The following is a 17,261-nucleotide window of genomic DNA, read 5'->3' on the forward strand; positions in this document are numbered from 1 at the left end:
AATGGTGTTTACTATGGGCAACATTTATGGGCTTCCACTGTATCTGGCACATATACTAAGAGCTTTGTAAACATTTACCACCTTCAATTCTCACAACACTCCAAAACCATTACTGTTATTCTCTTTAAAGGAGTAAATTACTAGTGGCTTCGCACACTTTTGATCCCAGCACTTGGGAGGCAGAGGCAAATGGATCGCTGTTGAGTTCCAGGCCAGCCTGGTCTACAAAGTGAGTCCAGGACAGTCAAGGCTACACAGAGAAACCCTGTCTCGAAAAACAAAACAAAGCAAAACAAAACAAAACAAAAAAGTGCACAATTCCAAGATTATCCAGCAAGTCAGAAACTTAGCTAGGGACCAAAAGTGCAAAAACGAGGTTTCCAGAGCCAAAAGTCTAAAGATGTGATGTTGCCCAGAGGCCCTAGTGATGACCAACTAGCATAGCAGCAGGGGCAGGGCAAGGTCCCAGGACGCAGGGTCCCAGGACACCATGAGTTAGCTGGCTTTGTAACCCTAACTCTGCAATCATCAGCTCTATTTCAAACAGAGTCACACAAACACAAATGAAGCTCCTAAGTTTCACACTGTATTCCCAGCTCAAGAACAATCTTTCTCAGTATACTAGTGAGAGGCAGAGATACAACAAACTCACACAGGCCACTGTATGTGGGAGATGCACACTGCAGAGAACGTTTGTGAACTCTTCCCAGGGTCTTGGAGACACTAACTAAAGCTTATTTAAGGCAAATTAAAATTTGATTTGGTGCTGGGCAGTGGTGGCGTACGCCTTTGATCCCAGCACTTGGGAGGCAGAGGCAGGTGGATTGCTGTGAGTTCAAGGACAGACTGGTCTACAAAGCGAGTCCAGGACAGCCAAAGGCTACACAAGGAAACCCTGTTTTGAAAAACCAAAAAACCAAAAACCTGATTTGGTAGGCATAGTAGCTAATGCATATAATCCTAACTCCCAAAAGGCTGAGGCAGGATGGTTGCATAAATTCAAAGTTCAGTATGAACTACATAGTAAGTTCAAGGTAATGTTGGGCTAACCTGAAACCCTAAAATTTGTCAAAAAGGAAAAACAAAAAGCAAAAACTTTATGGGGCTGGAGACATAGCTCAATAGTTAAGAGAACTGGCTGCTCTTCCAAAGGATCCAGACTTGACTCCCAGCACCCACACAGCAGCTCACAGCTGTCTGTAACTCCTGTTCCAGTGGATCCGACTCCTTCAAACATACATACACATAGACAAAACACCAGTGTACAGAACATAAAGACTGTTACTTTTTAAACTGCTTTTTAAAAAAATATCATCATTGCTGGGACAGTCCTGGTGGCACACCTTTAATCCCAGCACTCAGAAGGCAGAGGCAGGTGGATCTCTGTGAGTTCAAGGCCAGCTTGGTCTACAAAATGAGTCCAGGACAGCCAGAGTCTTACAGAGAAACTCTGCCTTGAAAAAACAAACAAATCATCATTGCTGGAAATGAATGGTGGGCATGCCTCTACTTCTCAGCACTCAGACAGCTGAGGCACGAAGGACTCACCATCATTATACCACATTCCAAGGCAAAAGCAGTCATTTCATCCTGGAGGTGGTGGCTCACACCTTTAGTCCCAGCACTACAGAGGATCTCTGAGTTAGAAGCCAGTCCGGTCTATAGAGTGAGTTCAGTGCAGCCAGGGCAACTACCCGGAGAAACCCTGTCTTGAAAAATAAAATAGGCCAGCCTTGTCTACAAAGCGAGTCCAGGATAGCCAAGACTACACAGAAAAACCCTTTCTCGAAAAACTTTAAAAAAAAAAAGCATATAAATACATAATAAATAGTCCTCTGACCTCCATATATGCCAGCACTTTCATACAAAAAATAAATGTAAAAGAAGATGAAGAGGAGGAGGAGGAGGAGGAGGACAACTACTGTCCATGCATATGCCTTGCATCCATGGACAAGCAAAGGTAAATTTTTGTAGATTTTCATTACAAAGGTGCATCAACTAAGATAGCCAAAGGTTTCGTTTTGTCTTTTGTTTGTTTGTTTTGTTTTTTGTTTTTTCGAGACAGGGTTTCTCTGTGTAGTCTTGGCTGTCCTAGACTCGCTTTGTAGTCCAGGCTGGCCTCGAACTCACAGCGATCTGCCTGCCTCTGCCTCCCGAGTGCTGGGATTAAAGGCGTGCGCCACCACGCCCAGCATCGTTTTGTCTTTTTTAACGGGAGTATTTTCATGCCCTGAACTCTTAGTTATCCTTTGGCCACAACCTCCCTTCTGTTAGGATCATAGGCGTGAACCACCATGCCCAGTTCAAAGGTCAACTTTAAAGCAAACCTTATTTCCTGTGGGGTGCTAAGCTATACACAAAAACAAAAGATGTGCATCATCTGACACCTTGTTTTCACAAGCTTTAAAAAAAAAAGAAAAGAAAAAGAAAAGAAAAAAAAGCCAGACGTGGCACACGCCTTTAATCCCACAGCACTCATGAGGCAGAGGCGGGTGGATCTCTCTGAGTTCGAGGCCAGCCTGGTCTACAGAGCGAGTCCAGGACAGTCAAGGCTACACAGAGAAACCTCGTCTTGAAAAACTAAAAAAATAAAAAATAAAAGATGGAGACACACATAAAAATTCCTGCTATATCCCAGGCACTGAACCAAGGGTTCTCAGAGATCGCCTCAGACCACCAGAAAACACAGATACTTACATTTTCATAACAGTAGCAAAATTACAGTTATGAAGTAGCAACAAAAGTAATTTTACAGTTGGGGGTCACCACAACGTGAGAAACTGTATTAAAGGGTAGCAGCATTGCCACCCTTGCAAGATTGAGAAGCTCTGCTCTAAACTAAACCATGCACAGGTGTTAGCTATCAAAGTGAATGCTCACTATTACCCTGTGAAGCGGGCATGTCATGAATTAATCCTTGTTGTACAAATGGGGAAGAGAAGACTTAGCTAACAAGAAATAGAGCTAGCATTTTGGATACCAGTCTGAGCCCAGAACCTATGAATCTCCTCCCACTCAGGAACTCTAGATTCGGAGGGGGTGTGGCTGGATTAAGGAAAAAGAATGTAAATGCTGTTAGGGAGGGTGTCCAAAAGGACAAATCTCAAAACTTAAAGTCATACACTAAAGACAGATGGAAAGCGCTGGGAGGGAATGCAGGGGAAACTGCTGTAGACTGAAGAAGAAAAATAAAATAAACTCATGACTAAGGAACAACAGCAACAAAGAAGGGGAGAGGGGCTGAAAACCAAGTATGGGCGCCAGGTGATGGTGGTGGTGCATGCTTTAATCCCAACACTCAAGGCAGAGGCAGGTGGATCTCTGTTTGAGGCCAGCCTGGTCAGCAGTTCCAGAACAGCCAGGGATATACAAACCCTGTATCAAAAAAAGCCAAAAACCAGGTGTGGGAAAGAGAATCAGGAATTCAGGACCAGCCTTGATTAAGTTTCAGGCCATCCTGGGCTACATTAAGACCATGCTCTCACTCACACACACACACCCAAAAAACTACAAACCTAGGACTTGGCAGCTTATCTAGACATAGAACTCCACATGGAAGGAAAGAGATGGTAAAATGTATTTTATTACTAGTTACTGCTTGTGACCCTTAAAAACTAAAACACCAGCATCTGAGCCAAAAAGAAACTAAAAATAGGCATTTGCAGCAAGCTTTGGAAAGCTTAGCTTGCTTATAAGAAGCTCATTTCTAAAGACTCCAAAAAAAACATATGCATACAGAACATAAAAACCCCAACACCACTCACTCGGGAGGCAGAGGCAGGTGGACTGCTGAGAGTTAGAGACCAGTCTGGTCTACAAAGCAAGTCCAGGACAGCCAAGGCTACACAGAGAAACCTTGTCTCCAAAAAAAACCAAAAACCAAAACCAAACAAACAAAAAACAACAACAGAAAAACCCAAGACCACACTGCCACTCCACGGGTGTGTCACACTTAAAGATGTCCAGGCTGCAAATAAAACCAGGGCTGAAAAAGGACCTACAGATCGCGTTGGCTAAGATAAAGCCAGGACCAAATCTTATCAGACAGAAAACCCAATCACAGAATACACTCTAAAAAGCACCCAGGCCTTAACAATCTTACTAAAAAGGTACTGGATAAATTCCAGTGGTCTGACAAAAGACTACTCCAAAGATTCTAAACCAACTTGTGGTCAATCTCTTGTTTTAAGATTCCTAAAAAAACAAAACCCCTGGAACAGAACTGATAGATATACCATACCTAGAATTTGTTTTTTGGTCACTTAAATCGAATTTGGCTTTATCCGGAGGGAAAGGTGAGAAGCCAGCCAAGCTGTCTTCTTCCCACGATCAATAACTCCAGTGACGCAAGTTATCAAGGGCCCCTGGCTTTACACAAAATGCCAGCTCAGGCACCCAATCCTGCCTGATGTCACAGCTGATTTAAAACCCACAAGGCAGGTTCACTAGCAGCTAAGCGCGGCGGGCTAAGTGAACAGCCTCGTTTAAACTTCTGAGGAGCGCAGCCCGAGAGGATGATTATACCTCTGGGTTTAAAGAGAGGCAGGCCCAAAGAGCGTCTTAAAGTTGTTTCCCCAACTCTGTGGGTGGAAAGCGAGGATCTGAAAGAAAATGGAGGTTTCAGCACTGCCCCTTGCATAAGAGGATTCTGAAAGGGAAGGAGAGGAAGAGAACGCTGGTACTAGAGCACACCCCTCACCCCATGTGCCCTCCTCCTTATGAAGCAACCCTAAGAGAAATCGAAAGGGCAACCAACGTGTGGCTGAAGATGGGCTATGCTGGTTCCCCCCCAAAGTCTAGGCCTACACTTTCCTGCACTCTGGAACCTGAAATCGGCTAGCTCCGACTTCCTCGGTGCCCATGGCTTAGATATTAGACCTCACCGAAACTCCAAAGTGAGGTTGGTTGGTTTCTCCCCATCGCCCCTTCTGTTAAATAAAAGTACCGGGACTCCGACGGTCCAACTCAAGAACCACAGCCACTACGACACACCCAGGAGGAGGTCCTCAGTGCCCCTAAGGCAGTCCCCGAGCGGTGCGCGACTCGATGCCCGCGCCGATCGTGCTCGGCCGGGTTTCCCTAGTCACCTCCCGCCCGGTCACGGCGGGGGAGGGGAGCCCCGCGTGCAGCCCAGGCTGGCGAGCGCTGCGAACAGCCCCGGCCCGGCGCATGGCGCCCAACTGTCACCCGCCCGCCCCGTACCGGCGGCGCGGCCACTCCCTCACCACCACACACGCCCCTCGCGTCGCCGCAGGCCGCCACCGGCTCCGGGGCACGCCGGGGCCCGCGCTGCCCACGCCTCACCCGGCTCCCCAAAGCGCAAAGTTGCGAAGTTCAAAGGCAGGCCCCGCTCGGAGCCGTGACACATGCTCACTGAACACGCGTTCCCGGGGCGCCGGCACGCATAGGGAAGGAACGAACACAGGGCAACCCGGAGCGGCCCCGCCCGGCCCGGTCCGGCAAGCTAGGCCCGAGGCACGCCGTTGCCACCAACCGCTGCGGCCCCGGCGGCCCCGCTGAGGTAAACGCCCGCGTCACCGCGCGGGGCCAGTGCCGCGCCGCGCAGACCCACCTGGAGGCGGCTGTCCGTTCACCGCGGCCGGCGGCGGCGCGTGTTTCGTCCACGGGTTCACCTTGGGCGGAGGTGCCTCCACGAAGTCACGCCGGCCGCCGTCCTCGCCGTCGCTTCCCGCTGGGGCTTCGGCAGCGGCTGGTGGCCGCGGGCTCTCGCGCTCCGAGCCGTCGCGGCCCGGCCTGGCACAGGCGGGCCGCGGCCTGCGGGCGCCGCCGTCGGGCTCACCGCCGCCGTCGCCCGGGCCCGACTCGGCCTGGGCGTCAGGCGCCGGCTTCTTCCTCGCCAGGCCGTGTTCGTCGGCCTGCAGCAGCGGGGCGCCCGCCGGCAGCAGCGGCTCCACTTGAGTGGCCATCTGCGCGGAGCGGCCGGGCGCGCCGCGGGCCCCGCTCGAGGCCGCTGGCGGGGCGCCGGGGCCCGGGCCGCGCGGACGCGGGGCGGCGCGGACGGGCGGACGCTGAGCGGCGCGCCGGGCGGAGGGCTCCGGCGCGCCTAGCGGGCCTGGCGGACCTGGGTCCCCGGCCTGCGTCCCCCCGCCCCCGGCCCGGGGCGGCTCGGGGGGCTGCAGCGGTGCGGACGGCCCGGGGGGGAGCGGCGCGGAGAGCCGAGCCAGACCACGCGATCCGCGGCGGGCGGCGGGCGGGCGCGCGCCTCGCGACGCGGCGCGCGAGGGGCGGGGACGGCGCGGCGGCGGGCGCGCGCGCGCACAGCGGAAGGTCCCGCCCCGGCCCCGCCTCCCCGGCGGCCATTCCTGCGGCGCGGCAGGCTGACGGGGGCGAGCACGTGCCTGATGCAACTCCGGAGGGCGGGGGTGGGGGAGGAGCCTTAAAGGGCCAGCGCCCGAGAACTGCCGCAGGTGGAGCACATGGGACCTGGCCACGCGGCCAGCCAGGCTTGCTAATGCTGGCGACAAGAGTGGCTGGGTCCGGGGAAGGGGTGTTTCCATGCGTCGGCTCTGACTTGGATAATGCTGCAAAGGGGTTCTTTGCCTGTTCCCTGTGCCTGCTCCCGGCCCCACTCCGGTGACCTTGGTCCAGCCACTGCCTGGTCAGGACACCGGTACTGGATCCAAGGGAGTCATTACCCCATCCATAGAGGCAGCGGGACCTTGGAAAGAGAACGGAATTCCCAGTAGTGCCCACGCTATCCAGGCCCTTGAAACCTAGTGTTTTATGGGCAGGAAGTAGCATTTCTTTCAAGTAGCTTGTGTTTTTTCTAAATAATTGTTTGTGGTGGAGTTGAACTGACACTTAACTGGGGAGACCCCGCGAGCTTGAGATGTGTATACTAACCGTGACCCCATTGCTGTTAAGGATATATGCAGTACTCAGGTCCACTTCCTGGGTCTCGATTTCTCTATTGTAAAATGAAGGAACTATTTATGCCAGACAGTTTGAAATTTCACTGTAAGTCAGTTCGATAAATATTTACTGATTTCGTGCTATTGTGGCCTGCAAAGTTCTTAGAAAGGTCTGCCAGAAAACAGGCTAATAAGCACTATGCTCCCAGAATTTACACTGTAAGGTGGGGGAAGGCACAGTAAACAGGAGAAAATAAGTGCCGTAACGTAGTTGCTATGCAATAATTAGTCAAAATTGGCTTCCTTTTTTTTTTTTTTTTTGTTCGCTTTGGTTGGTTGATTGGTTTGGTTTTTGGTTTTTTTGAGAGGGTTTTCTCTGTGTAGCTCTGGCTGGCCTAGAACTTTATAGACTAGACTGACTTTAAATACACAGAGAAAGCCGGGCGTGGTGGCGCACGCCTTTAATCCCAGCACTCGGGAGGCAGAGGCAGGCAGATCGCTGTGAGTTCGAGGCCAGCCTGGTCTACAAAGCAAGTCCAGGACAGCCAAGGCTCCACAGAGAAACCGTGTCTCGAAAAACCAAAATACATAAATAAATAAATAAATAAATAAATAAATAATAAAAATAAATAAATAAATACACAGAGATCAGCCTGCTTCTTCCTCCCAAGTACTGGGATTGGAGGCATGCAGCTGACAACACCGCCACCACTGACTGAGATTGGTTTCTTTAGCTGCTGAGGGAAGGTTTCCTTGAACTCAGATCCCAAAATAGTGGAGATGTTTCTGGGACAAGATTTAGAAATTTGAGAACCTTAAACCTGAAGGAAAGCCTTAACAACCTGGAAAGTTGGAAATCACCAAAAGATTAGAAGACAGATGGCTTCTTGGGTGGAGAGCAAGGCTTCCTGAAAAGCCCCCTGGGGGCTAGGCCCTGGTATAATGGGCATCAGGGACACTGGCCGAAGTGCTGAGAGCAATCTCATGTCCAGTTCCAGCTCCAGCCATTGCCCTGCAAGCCCAGGACAGCTTGCCACTAGTCCCTGATAGACTGTCTCTCAGAGGAAAATTAAGGGTAATTAATGCCTGACTTTTTTTTTTTTTAAGATTTATTTATTATGTATACAATGTTCTGTCTGCGTGTGTGCCTGCCCGCCAGAAGAGGGCACCAGATCTCATTACAGATGGTTGTGAGCCAGCATGTAGTTGCTGGGAATTGAACTCAGGACCTCTGGAAGAGCAGCCCTTAATGCCTGACTGAAGTCAGTAAGACAACCAAAGTTATGATTGAATGAATGAATATAAATAAATAAATAAATAAATAAATAAATAAATAAGCAAGCCGGGCATGGTAGTGTACACCTTTAATGCCAGCACTTGGGAGGCAGAGGCAGGTGGATAGCTGTAGACCAGCCTGGTCTACAAAGTGAGTCTAGGACAGCCAAGATAACACAAAGAAACCCTGTCTCAAACAAACAAACAAACAAAAACAAAGGAAGTGTCCCTATTGTAAGGCATACACTAAAGCTAGCACTTGCAGAGGTTCCAGAAAACATACCATTTAAAGGTACTGGAACTTAAACAGGTTTGGTTTTTTTTTATTTGTTTGCTTTGATTTTTAGAGACAGGGTTTTCCTGGGTAGCCCTTGCTGTCCTGGAACTCACTCTGTAGACTAGTCTATCCTAGAACTCACAAAGATCCACCTGCCTCTGCCTCCAGAGTACTAGGGTTAAAAGCACGCCTGCCACCACCGCCTGGTTTAAGCAGGCTTTTACAAATATATGGCATGTCTACTTTTAATAAAAGAGCACATCTTACATCTCACCACCAGAGTACACTTCTAGTTATTGACGAATACTTTCTGAAAATGGTGTCACAACTGTCATCAGTGGCCAGGCTTTGAAACAGAGTCTCACATCACCTAGGCTGTCTTCAGACTGGCCACGTAACCCAGGGGCATAACCTTGAACTCTTTTGAGCTTGAACCTCTTTCTGTAGTTCTGCTGTCCTCACTATGTAAACCGACTGGCCTCACAGTGAGGGCCACCTGAGTGTTGGGAGTAAAGACATGCGCATCTAATTGGATGGATGGATGTACCCCATACACCTAGGAGGCCTAGCAGGGCTTTGTGCAGCATATAACTAGCTGCCTTCTCTGCCCAACACTCAGGGTTAGTGCCAACAAAAGTGCCAGGCCCTGCTTCCTAGGAACTAGGACTCTGAATGGCCAGGGAGAGGCATTAGGTGGGGGTGGGGGTGGGAAGCTCAGAATTTAAGAGACCCTATAGGACTAGCCTCAACTAGAGAGATACTTAGCTCCTGGAAAGTAAAGTGAAAAAGCCAGGCAGTGGTGGTGCACGCCTTTAATCCCAGCACTCGGGAGGCAGAGGCAGGCGGATCGCTGTGAGTTTGAGGCCAGCCTGGTCTACAAAGCAAGTCCAGGATAGTCAAGGCTACACAGAGAAACCCTGTCTCAAAAAAAAAGAAAGTAAACTGAATGATTATTTCTTGCAAGTTTTGAAGATGAGGACACTGAAGTTCAGAGAAATAGTTACTTATCCAAGGCCAGTCCATGGCAGAACCAAATCCAGTAGCTTTTCTTACATTAAAATAATGGAGCTGGGCAGTGGTGGCACACACCTTTAATCCCAGCACCTGGGAGGCAGAGGCAGGTGGATCTCTGTGAGTTTGAGGCCAGCCTGGTCTACCAAGTGAGTCCAGGACAGCCAAGGCTAACAAACTGAGAGACCCTGTCTCGAAAAACCAAAAAATAAAACAACAACAACAACAACAATAAAGGGCAAGCCAGGAATGGGTGGCACATACCTATAATGCTAAGGCAGGAGCATCACAGAGAGTCAGAAGCTAGCCTGGGCTACAAAGGGAATACCAGGCCTGCTGGAACTAAATAGCAAGACCTTGTCTCAAAATGAGATACAGAAGTCTGAAGCTGTAACTGGTCTTGCTAGCATCACCAAGGGGAAGGCTATAGAAAGGAGTTGGCTTGTAAAATGGAGCTAGGATCTTAATTCGGGCTCCCCCTACCAGTACTAAAGACTGAGTGTAGGTCTGCTCTTACACGCTAAACTCATGTTGTACCACAATACTACTGAGTAGTTCAGGCTAATGATTCCAGTGATTTTCTTTTATTTATATAGATAGATAGATTTTGTTTTGTTTTGTTTTGTTTTGTTTGAAGGCAAGGTTTCTCTGTGTAGCCTTGGCTGTCCCGGACTCGCATTGTAGACCAGGCTGGCCTCGAACTCACAGGGATCCACCTGTCTCTGCCTCCTGAGGGCTGGGATTAAAGGCATGCATCACCACCATCCGGCATGATTTTCATTTTATTTGCAGTGCTAACACACTCAGACTCAAGCAAGGCCTTGCACTTTCTGGTCTCAGTGCTTGACTGACAAGCCTACATGCCCACCCAAGACTTTTGATTCCTGACATACACAGGGGGGAAAAAAACTTTTCTAAATACTAGACAGGACCAAATAATTAATATATATTTTTATTTAATTATTTATTTACTTAAAGCCAGGCTTATTAGTGCATGCCTGTAACTTCAGCATTTAGGTTGTAAAGCCAGGAAGATCAGGAGTTCAAAGCCAACCTTGTCTACGTACAGTATCTGAGGGATAGCCTTGATTACCCATGACAAGGAAAAAACAAACAACACAAGTGAAAAACGTGCAGCAAGTCTAAATACCTTCATGTAGTTAAATATGTATGTTTGCTCCCAGTGCTGAGAATGTCCTGACCTGAGGCAGAGCTGGGAATGAAGGCCAGGCAACTAGGGAGAACCCAAATCCCTACTCTAACTGTGGAAGCCTTTGGGCAGCCTCCTTAGCCTAGGACCATTATTCTGTCTTATTTGGGGGCTAGGGATGAGTGAAGGAAGAGCTACCCATGCCTTAGCTTCAACACATTTCCTCATACACGAGATTTACTTTTGGTTTGGTTTGGTTTGGTTTTTCGAGATAGGGTTTCTCTGTGTAGCCTTGGCTGTCCTGGACTCACCTGGTAGACCAGGCTGGCCTTGAACTCACAGCGATCCACCTGCCTCTACCTCTTGAATGCTGGCATTAAAGGCATGGGCCACCTCCGCCCCAGCTGAGAATTAGTTTTGATTTATTGATTTATTGATTGTATTTTATTTTGGTTTTTCCAGACAGGGTTTCTCTGTGTCGCCTTGGCTGTCCTGGACTCACTTGTTGACCAGCCTGGCCTCAAACTCATAGAAATCTGCTTGCCTCTTCCTCCCAGAGTGCTGGGATTACAATCATGCGCCACCGCCCAGCTTAGTTTTGTTTTATTATTTGGTCCTGGAGCTTGCTCTGTAAATCAGGCTAGCCTTGAGCTCAGAAATCTGCCTGCCTCTGCCTTTTGAGTATTGGGATTAAAACTGTGTGCTATTTGGTAGATTTTTTTTTATGTACCTATGTGTCTATGATTGTCTTACCTGTGTGTATGTGTGTGCCATGTATGTGCTAGTGCCTATTTAGGCAGAAGAGTGTGTCAGATTCCTTGCAATTGGAGTTAGAGATGATTGTGAACCATCATGTGTATTATATGCCAAGAACTGAACCCAGGTCTTCTGAAAGAGCCGCAAGTGCTCTTAATTGCTGACTGGTCTCTCCAGCCCCAAACATAAATTTATAATCCTCCTGCCTCTACCTCCTAGATCCTAGGATTACAGGCATGCACCTCCACAGGTGGCCTTGGATACAAGGTTTTATTCCTCTGAGTTTAATTTTCCAAAGGACCTTGGGTTTCTGGAAGAAACATGCTGGACCATTCACTTCCTCTGGTAGCTTTTGGGTACCGTACTGCCTATGCCAACATGGGGTGGTAAAGAGGCAGGAGAGACCTTGGTCAGAACAAACAATGCCAGCTGGGGAGCATTTTCCAGCCCCAAAGACTCACAAGCCTCTGGCACGTGCAGTGCAATGACTTCAGCTCCAGGGAAGAGGCCCAGCTGAGGCAGCCTCTGTGACCTGTCATGTGGGAGAGGGTAGGGAAAGACACTGTTGTCATCACACCTAACCCTAGGGCAACCATTCTCTATCAAGTAAGATGATGCACCCTAGTTACACATGAAAGCGGCTCAGAGGAAGTTGAGATAGTCTGGAGTGGAGATGGGTAACCTAAGGCCAGTTTGCCACACACTTGCCCCTGACTTGGCACCTGGCAGCAACCTACCTCCATCTCATCAATTCCACTTAAGCAAACTCTTCCATTCTGCATCCCTACTGCCTTCCATGGTGGTCTCAGGACAAGATTCACAGCGCAAGTGTGGCCTCGAACTCACAACAGAGCTGAAAGCAACCTTGAATTTCGAATCCCCTTTTACTTCTTGACAACCAGGAGTATGGGCACTGGGCATACGGTACCACAGCCAGTTCATACATCATACAGTGGTAGGGCCTGAACCCTGAGCTTCTTACAAACTAGGTCAGCACATGACCAACTAAGCTACACTACACACACACACACACACACACACACACACACACACACACACACACACCACCCTCCTTACCTCCTGACAGGACTCCTGCTGGCCAGCCTTCTGTGTGAGGTTCCCCACACAGCCTCAGGCTGGCTGCACCAATGGACTTTAACAGGCCCCACCTCTGCTCAGCAGCTCAGTGTTCTTCCCAGCACAGCTTGGTCCTCGCCTCCCTAGTCCGTTGTCTTCCTCCCACACTCTCTACCCTCCAGCAACAGCAGACCACTCCAGAGCCAATAAGGAGAATCAAAGATTATGACAAGGGAGCTGGAGAGATGGCTCAGTGGTTAAGAGCACCGTCTGCTCTTCCAGAGGTCCTGAGTTCAACTCCCAGCAACCACATGGTGGCTCACAACCATCTATCATGAGATCTGGTGCCCTCTTCTGGTGTGCAGGTGTACATGCAGGCAGAACACTGTATATGTAATAAATAAATAAATTTAAAAAAAAAAAAAAGATTATGACAAGGAAATTCCGTCACACCTGACTCAGAAAGGCTCTCATAAAAAAAAAAAAAAAAGAAAAGAAAGAAAGAAAGAAAGAAAGAAAGAAAAAGAGAACATGCAGGCCCCTGTGAGTTCGAGGCCAGCCTGGTTCACAAGCAAGTCCAGGACAACCAGGGCTACACAGAGAAACACTGTCTCAAAAAAGCCAAAGAGAAAAAAGAAAAAGAAAAAAAAAAAAGGAAGGAACAAAGGAACGTTGGTAAGGATGTGGAGAAAATGAACCCTTATGTGTTGCTGAGGAAATATAAACTAGCGTAGCCCCTGCGGACTGTCAATGGGTGGTTCCTGCAAAAAACATAAATCAGAACGCTGATGATCTAGCTATGACACTCCTGGGTATGTTTCAGGAAATGATGTGCACAGACAGTAGGGATGACTGCAATACCCTTCGTGCATTACAACACTGTTTACAGTAGCCAAGAGTCAGATCAGCTCAGGTGTCCATCAGCAGAGAGCAAGAGCAATGGACAGTCATCCAACCTTAAAAAGGAAGAAGCACCACAGTGGTCAGTGGTGTCGCACACCTCTAATCCCAGCACTCAAGAGGCAGAGGCAGCAGCCGGGCGTGGTGGCACATGCCTTTAATCCCAGCACTCAGGAGGCAGAGGCTGGTGAATCTCTTGAGTTCGAGGCCAGCCTGGGCTAGAAAGTGAGTTCCAGGATAGCCAGGGCACCACAGAGAAACCTTGTCTGAAAAATAAAAAGACAGGGTAAAGATGCTTGCCACCAAGCTTGGCAATAAGAGTGCCATTCCCCGGCTGGAGAGATGGCTCAGAGGTTAAGAGCACTGTCTGTTCTTCCAAAGGACCCGGGTTCAATCCCCAGCAACCACATGGTGGCTCACAACCGTCTATAATGAAATCTAGTGTTCTCTTCTGGCATGCAGGCACATATGCATGCAGAATACTGTGTAAATAATAAATCTTAAAAAAAAAAAAAAAGCCTGGCACGCTGGCACATGCCTTTAATTCCAGCACTCAGAAGGCAGGGGCAGCAGGATCTCTGAGTTCGAGGCCAGCCTGGTCTTAAAAGCAAGTGCAGGACAGCGCTGTTATACAGAGAAACCCTGTCTTGAAAAACAAAAACAAAAACAAAAACAAAAACAAAAAAAAAAGAAAGAGTTCCAATCCCAGATCCCACATGGTGGAAGAAAAGAACAGACTCCGTCCAAGCACTTCCCTGGCCTCCACACCTGTGCACCATGGCATGTTCATCTGCACATACACTCACTAAATAAAGTGAAATAAAAAAACAAAATGTAGAAAATGATGGAGAGGGAACTCAAAAGATAGCTCCACGGTTAAGAGCACTGGCTGCTCTTGGAGAAGTTGCTGAGTTCAAGTCCCAGCAACCACATAGCAGCTCACACCTGTCTAGAACTCCCGTTCCAGAGGATCCGACACCCTCTCACAGGCATCCGTGTAGGCAAAACACCAATGCAATAAAATAAATAAATTATAAAAAATAAAAAACAAAATTGAGAAAATGATGGAGATACAGAAATGTACTCAAAAAGAAAAAGACAGTCTAAAGGCAGATAGATTATGGGTTGTTAGGAACTGGGGAAGGAGTCTAGGAGGCAGGAGAGGGAGAAAGATGGCTGGACCGAATATTGATTAGACACGATATGTTCACTGTGGGGCCTAGTTTATTAGGATGATGCTGATGATGTCGCTGCTGCCGTTAATGATGATGTTAAAAAGAACATACAAGGGCCAGGCGTGGTGGCACACACCTTTAATCCCAGCACTTAGGAGGCAGAGGTAGATGGCTTTCTATGAGTTCAAGACCAGCCTAGTCTACAGAGTGAGTTCCAGGACAGGCAGAGCTATACAGAGAAACCCAGTCTCGGGGAAGAAATAAAAATAGAACATACAAGCCGGGCGTGGTGGCGCACGCCTTTAATCCCAGCACTCGGGAGGCAGAGGCAGGCGGATTGCTGTGAGTTCGAGGCCAGCCTGGTCTACAAAGCGAGTCCAGGACAGCCAAGGCTACACAGAGAAACTCTGTCTCAAAAAAAAAAAAAACAAACCAAAAAACAAAACAAAAAACAAAAAGTAGAACATACAACAGTGAGATGGCTCAGAAGGTAAATGTGTTTAGGCCAAGACTGATGACCTGAGTTCAGTCCTGTGAACTGACCCCTGCAAGTTGTCCCCTGGCCTCCATCTGCACAGTGACACCCTCAAGAGAATGCACACAGGGTAAACATAAGTACATTTAATACTGAAAACAAACTGTAGCAGGGGCTGGAGAGATGGCTCAGAGGCTAAGAGCACTGGCTGCTCTTCCAAAGCAACCACATGGTGGCTTATAACCGTCTATAATAGGATCTGGTACCCTCTTCCAGCCTGCAGGTGTTACATGCAGGGAGAACACTGTATACATAATAAATAAATCTTTAAAACAAACAAGTAAACTGTAGCAAAAATGAAAAGATAAAACACTGGGCCACTGTCTGGTGGCACAGGCCTTTAATCCCAGCACTTGGAAGGCAGAGGTAGGTGGGTCTCTCTGAGTTCATGGCCAGCCTGGTCTACAAAAGAGAGTTCAGGGTAGCCAGAACTGTTACATGGAGAAACCTTGTTTTGAGAAAACTAAAAAAGAAGAAGAAGAAGAAGAAGAAGAAGAAGAAGAAGAAGAAGAAGAAGAAGAAGAAGAAGAAGAAGAAGAAGAAAGAAAAGGAAAGAAAAAGCAAACAAAAAACCACTGGGCTACTCATTCACTATTTCCTGAGTTAACACATACTAACTGATTATTGACAATGTACCATGCACTTACAGACCTCAGAATAAAAGTACAGTATACACATATCCCACACTCAGGCAGCTTTGCGTCCTCTCCCCTTTCGGTCCTACTTCACCTCATATGACAGGGCTGCATGACAGAGCTGTTTCTCTGTATAACCTTGGCTGTCCTGGAACTTGCCCTATAGACCAGGCTAGCCTCAAACTCAGAGATCCACCTGCCTCTGCCTCCTAAGTAGGTATGTGCCACCACTGCCAGGCAAAGATATTATCATCACCATTATTAATTTTTCTAGACAGGGTCTCTCTGTGTAGTCCTGGCTGTCCTGTACTCACTCTGTAGACCAGCCTGGCCTCAAACTCACAGTGATCCGCCTGCCTCTGCTTCCCAAGGGCTGGGATTACAAGTGTGTGCCACCACGCCTGGCTCGTTTTTATTGCTTTTTCATTGTGTGTGTGCATATATGCATACATGAGTGCAAATACCCTAGAAAGAAATAGGTCCCAGTAGCATGAGACCCACGCTCCACCCCATGCTCCTCCAGAGCTGGAATAGTTCCAGGTGGGTGTGAGACACCTGACTTGAGTATTAGGAACTAGACTTGGGTCTTCTGTGACCCAAGCCAAGCCATGCAGCCAAGCCATGTTCCCAGTGTGCCTGCCTTCTCTTGAGTGCTGTGATTACAGGAGTGTGTCACTGCACCTGGCTTTAGGCTCAGCTTTTGTTCCTGCCCATTTCCTTGTTACAAAACCTCAGCAGTCCCTTTGCTTCCCTAAGCTTTAGTGCTTTCAGATATAAACAGTAAAGTTAAAAAAAAAAAAAAACTGGGTGAGCTGGGTATGGTGGTACACACCTTTAATCCCAGCACTTGGGATGAGGCGAACTCTCTGTGAGTTCAAAACCAGCCTGGTCTACAAGGAGAGTTCCAAGACAGCCAGGGCTACACAGAGAAACCCTGTCTTGGGGGGGGGGGAAAAAGAAGAAAATAAACAAACAAACAAAGTCTCTTTCTGTTTTTGGAAAGATTAAATGAAGCACTTTATAAGTTTCCCAGCCCCCTCGGTCTAAAAGCAGATCTACAACTTCCAAAAGCTTCCTTTGTCTCAGTTTTCTTTTCTGTAAAATGTTTGATAATAGGCTATACCTGAACAGTTACCACCGAGCACCAGAAGGCTTAGAGTAATGTGGGTACCAACTAAAAGCCCATTGGTACCGGCCTCATAGGCAAGTGCTACAGGGTATTTGATGGCATTGTGAACCACGAGATTGCGAACTGTAAAAACCCGTTTCTTGGGGGCTGGAGAGATGGCTCAGTGGTGAAGAGCACTGTCTGCTCTTCTAAAGGACCTGGGTTCAATTCCCAGCACCCACATGGCAACTCACAACTGTCTATAACTCCGGTTCCAAGGGATCGGACACCCTTGTCCCCATACCAATGCACAAAATAAAATTAAATAAATTCAAAACAAAACAACCCATTTCTTGTTTGGTGTGGTTCAGCCCTAACTCACACCTTTAATCCAAGAACTTTCTGTTATTGTAAATAAGTGGTTATGGTATGGCTCAGCCTCAGCACACACCTTTAATTCAGGAGCTTTCTGTGCACAAGATTTAATAAA

At 48.1% G+C, this 17,261-nt stretch overlaps 1 protein-coding gene across 4 annotated transcripts in view; it reads right to left on the minus strand.

The window, feature by feature from the left end:
- Positions 1-6,215, minus strand: part of LARP1 (La ribonucleoprotein 1, translational regulator) — a 50,746-nt gene extending 44,531 nt beyond the window's left edge. The window contains exon 1 of one of the 4 annotated variants that reach the window (XM_084761153.1): positions 5,573-6,213. In XM_084761153.1, the coding sequence (XP_084617279.1) occupies positions 5,573-5,927 (355 nt within the window). In that variant the 5' untranslated portion in view covers positions 5,928-6,213. Of the gene's footprint in view, positions 1-4,945; positions 5,094-5,572 lie in introns of those variants that run through there. The other 3 variants (XM_084761152.1, XM_084761155.1, XM_084761154.1) reach the window with 3 other exon arrangements.
- Positions 6,216-17,261: the final 11,046 nt, after the last annotated feature.

This window comes from Acomys minous, assembly GCF_964271855.1.
Source record: "Acomys minous genome assembly, chromosome: 16".
Lineage (NCBI taxonomy): Eukaryota > Metazoa > Chordata > Mammalia > Rodentia > Muridae > Acomys > Acomys minous.